At 40.5% G+C, this 4,519-nt stretch overlaps 1 protein-coding gene across 2 annotated transcripts in view; it reads left to right on the top strand.

Moving 5' to 3' along the window:
- Positions 1 to 4,519, top strand: part of KCNH1 (potassium voltage-gated channel subfamily H member 1) — a 409,116-nt gene that overhangs the window by 55,275 nt on the left and 349,322 nt on the right. For both annotated transcript variants that reach the window (XM_024751064.1, XM_024751065.1), the window contains exon 5: positions 416 to 534. In XM_024751064.1, coding sequence (XP_024606832.1) covers positions 416 to 534 — 119 coding nt within the window. The remainder of the gene's footprint in view (positions 1 to 415; positions 535 to 4,519) is intronic.

Genomic DNA, 4,519 nt, shown 5'->3' on the forward strand with positions numbered 1-4,519 from the left:
TTAAGATTTTTGTTTTTTTTGTTTTTTTTTTTTTTTTTTTTTTTTTTTGCCGTACGCGGGCCTCTCACTGCTGCAGCCCCTCCTGCTGCGGAGCACAGGCTCTGGACGCGCAGGCTCAGCGGCCATGGCTCACGGGCACAGCCGCTCCGCGGCATGTGGGATCTTCCCAGACCGGGGCACGAACCCGTGTGCCCTGCATCAGCAGGCAGACTGTCAACCACTGCGCCACCAGGGAAGCCCTAGGTACTTTTTTGATCAGCAAATCTTGATTACGAGGATGGCTGAGTGACTTGTGGATGTGCAGGAGGACATGGAGGGTGGGCGTCTGCTTCTGACAGGGTAACTCATGGTATGAATGTCCGAGCACCTTCAGGACCTGGTTGAACCTGTCTCTCCTGTCTTCCACATGCTCCAGGCTGGGGGAAGTTTGCTCGGCTGACCAGAGCACTGACAAGCAGCAGGGGTGTCCTGCAGCAGCTGGCTCCCAGCGTGCAAAAAGGCGAGAACGTCCACAAGCACTCCCGCCTGGCCGAGGTAAGGGCAAGGGTTTAGCTCAGCTTAACCCTCACTCACTTCCGTGGGGTCCCTGGGCTGAGAAAATGGTCCACAGTGAGTGTGATGGCTTGGAAGGGACCTTCAGGACCCCAGACTCTTGTCTTGGCTGGGCTATACACCACCACGTGTGACTTTGGGTAAGTGATCTAACTCCTGTTAGTTGTGTACTCTCACATATGTAAAGGGAACTGCAAACAACTCCATTCAAAATTGGTTGAGATTACAGTTGTCATCTGACTCTTTTGAAGGAGTAGGGAAGGAGCTACAAGTGCTGTATACGTGAAGGGGGTTTTACTTATAAATCATAAACAATTTTGTTATTTGAGCAATACATACTATTATAGGAAAAGAAGATACAGGAAGCAAAGAGGAAGAAAATAAAAATCACCTAGAATCCCACTAACCAGATAACATTGTTATAATTTTTGTGGACATGGCTTAACTCTTTTATGCATTTAAGAAGCCTAAGAAATACATTTTTTCACATTAATGAAGTTGAGATGTATCTAAGAATCAAGGTGTATGTTTAAGGTGGGTTGTATTGCCTTTTCTTCATTTTATAAAGTTATGAACATCTTTCCAGGTTAATAAATATACTTAAAATTATTGCTGTTTCCATAACCTTTGTAGTAAGGAAAACTCATGGTGATGGTATTCTCCCTTTTGCTGGCACAAGTGAGAGGCTTGGAAGCCTGGACAAGATGTTTGATCAGGCTTAATGCACCCAAATTATTATTATCTGTTTTTGGTGGTCCTGCATCCAAATCACTGTTATCTCCCTTTGTTGGTGCCTGGTCTTTTTTTTTTTTTTTTTTTTCAACTAGCTGTCTCTCTGCCTGGTGGTGGCCAGTCAGTTCCTGATCTGTGCTGAGATGACAGGGCACTTTCTGACCTGCCTCTTGGCTTCCATATCCCCGAGGGAGAAACTCCCAGCACGGTGCAGCTGACAGTGGGTGCTCTGCATATGCGCACCGAATGTTGAATGGGTTGACTGCAGAAGATGTCCTTATAGCAGCCAAAAGCTTCTGCCAGCAGTGGGAAGGGGGGCATTCATTTGTGTCGTGTTAGAGAAGGTGAGATCCTTGGATGATGGCAGCATCGTTTTTGTCATGATGTGGGCTCACCTTGTGATAGAAAGAATAATAAAAGAGACCCTTCAGCTCACAGCCTGCACTTTCTCTGTCCCTGCTGCTTCTTTTGGTTAATGATGTTCCCTCCTCTCCTACTGTCTCCAGCTTGCTCAGTCTTATCCAGCCACATTCCTTGCTTATACACCAGGCTTGCTCTTCCCCCAGACTTTTGTGTTCTATTTCTTCACCAGCTGCAAGTCTTTGCTCAGATGTCATTTTCTCTATGTGGCTACCTCTGCCAGAGATACAAGAACTGGTAGGATATTTGTATGTTAAGGGATTGATTGTAAGGAGGTGCTTTTGTGGGGACTGGGGAAGTCCAGAGTTCGTGGGGCAGCTTGGCCAACTGGAAACCCTTGGGAGGAGCTGGTTGGTGCTGAAGTCCCACATGGAATTTCTTCTCAGGGAAACCTCAGTTTTGCTCTTAAAGCCTTTCAACTGATTAGATGAGGACCACCCAGATTATGGAGTATAATCTCCTTTCCTGCAAGTCAGCTGATTGTAGATGTTAATCACATCTACAAAATACCTTCACAGAAGCACTTAGTGTTTGATTGAACAACTAGGTACCATGGCCTAGCCAAGTGGACACATGAAACTAACCATTACAGTTTAATCCTTGTCAGTTCGGCACCCGTATACATTTCCTTAAACCATACTTAATCTCCAAATAAAGATAATAACAAAGTCATACTCCCACCTAACATGATCCAGTTATGTTGCATATTACCAAAACATACCAGCCCTTTCCCCAGAAGAGGATGCAAAGTCCTCGGGTGAGATCGCCACTCCTTGATACCCTGTAACTGAAACAGTGTGATGTAAACTTAACTCTTAACATCTTATGTTAGATAATAAGGAGATAAGAGAGGGAAGAAAATAAAAGCATTTGCCTTATATATACACTATATACTCTATATATATATATACACACACACATACACACTATAGTGTGTGTATATATATATATATATATATATATATATATACGAACATTAATAACAAAATAAGAAATACTCATTAACTCTTAATCCTCTCCTTAACCTGCTCTACGTTATGCTCCACTTAACGGCTTCCAATATACTATACAGTTTACTTGTGTATATTGTTCACTGGTATATCCCAAACATTTAAAACAGTGTCCAGCACATAGTAGATGCTCATCAGTAGCAAGTGTTTTTTTTTTTTTTCCTTAATTGATCGAATGGATGAAAGAAAGGAAATGATGTTAGTGTTTTTGTCTAACTGTCTGGCGTGAGTAGTGGCTCATTGATTGGCAATATGAGGCAGACATCTGGGTCCCATCCCAGGGGCTGCTAAATTTTAATTAACCTGGCTAGAGGCTTATGGATTTTATTGATCTTTTCAAAGAACCAACTTTTGGTTTGTGGATTTTCTCTAATGGTTTTCTGTTTCCAGTTTCACTGATTTCTACTCTAATTTTTAATTTTTTCTTCTGTTTAGTTTGGAATGAATTTGCTCTTCTTTTTCTAGCTTTGTAAGGTGGAAGCTTAGTTTATTGATTTTTGATCGTTCTCCTTTACTAATGCATGCATTCAATCCTATAAATTTCCCTTTAAGCACTGCTTTCACTGCATCCCACAAATTTTGATAGGTTGTGTTTTCATTTTCATTTTGTTCAAAATATTTAAAAATTTCTCTTGAGATTTGTTCTTTGGTCCCAGGTGTTATATAGAAGTGTGTTGTTTTATCTCCAAGTATTTGGGGATTTTACAACTGTCTTTCTGTTATTGATTTCTGGTTTAATTCCGTTGTGATCTGAGAGCAGACACTGTATGATTTCTATACTGTTAAATTTGTTAAGGTGTGTTTTATGGCCCAGTATGTGGTCTATCTTGGTGAATGTTCCATGTGAGCTTGAGAAGAACGTATATTCTGCTACCGTTGGATGAAGTAGTTCATAGATGTCCATTATATCCAATTGATTGATGGTGTTGTTGAGCTCCACAACATCCTTACTGACTTTTTGCCTGCTGGATCTGCACATTTCCATTAGGGGGTGTTGATGTCTCCAGCTATAATAGTGGATTCATCTATTCTCCTTGTAGTTCTATCAATTTTTGCCTCATGTATTTTAATGCTCTGTTGTTTGCTGCATACTCATTAAGGACTGTTATGTCTTCTTGAAAAATTGACTCCTTTATCATTACATAATGCCATTCTTTATCCCTGATAACTTTTCTTGCTGTGAAGTCTGGTCTGTCAGGAATGAGTATTGCAACTCCCACTTTCTTTTGCTTAGCATGAGTATGTTAAATCTTTCTTCATCCTTTTATTTTAATCTACATGTGCGTTTATATTTGAAGTAGGTTTCTTGTCGACAACGTATAATTGGATGCTGTTTCTTGATCCACTTTGACAATCTGTGTCTTAATTGGCCTATTTAGACCACTGACATTTAAAGTGATTATTGATATAGTTGGATTAATATTTACCATATTTGTTGCTGGTCTTTATTTGTTGCCCTTGTTCTGTGTTCCACTCTTTTTCTGCCTTTTGTGGTTTTAACTGAGCATTTTATATGATTCTATATTTTCTCCTTCCTTAGCATATTATACTTTTTTTTACATTTTTTTAGTGGTTTCCCTAGAGTTTGGAGTATACATTTACAAGTAATCCAAGTCCACTTTCAAATACAGTGGTCCCTAGGTATCCAAAGGGGGATATGTTCCAGGACCCCCCACAGGTACCAAAATCCATGGATGCCCAAGTCTTTTATATAAAATGGCATGGTGTTTGCATATAAATTATTCACATCCTCTCATATACTTTTTTTTTTTTTTTTTTGGGGGACCCGGGGCCCTCCCCGTTTT

This window comes from Neophocaena asiaeorientalis, unplaced genomic scaffold (assembly GCF_003031525.2).
Source record: "Neophocaena asiaeorientalis asiaeorientalis breed wild unplaced genomic scaffold, Neophocaena_asiaeorientalis_V1.1 scaffold67, whole genome shotgun sequence".
Classification (NCBI taxonomy): Eukaryota; Metazoa; Chordata; class Mammalia; order Artiodactyla; family Phocoenidae; genus Neophocaena; species Neophocaena asiaeorientalis.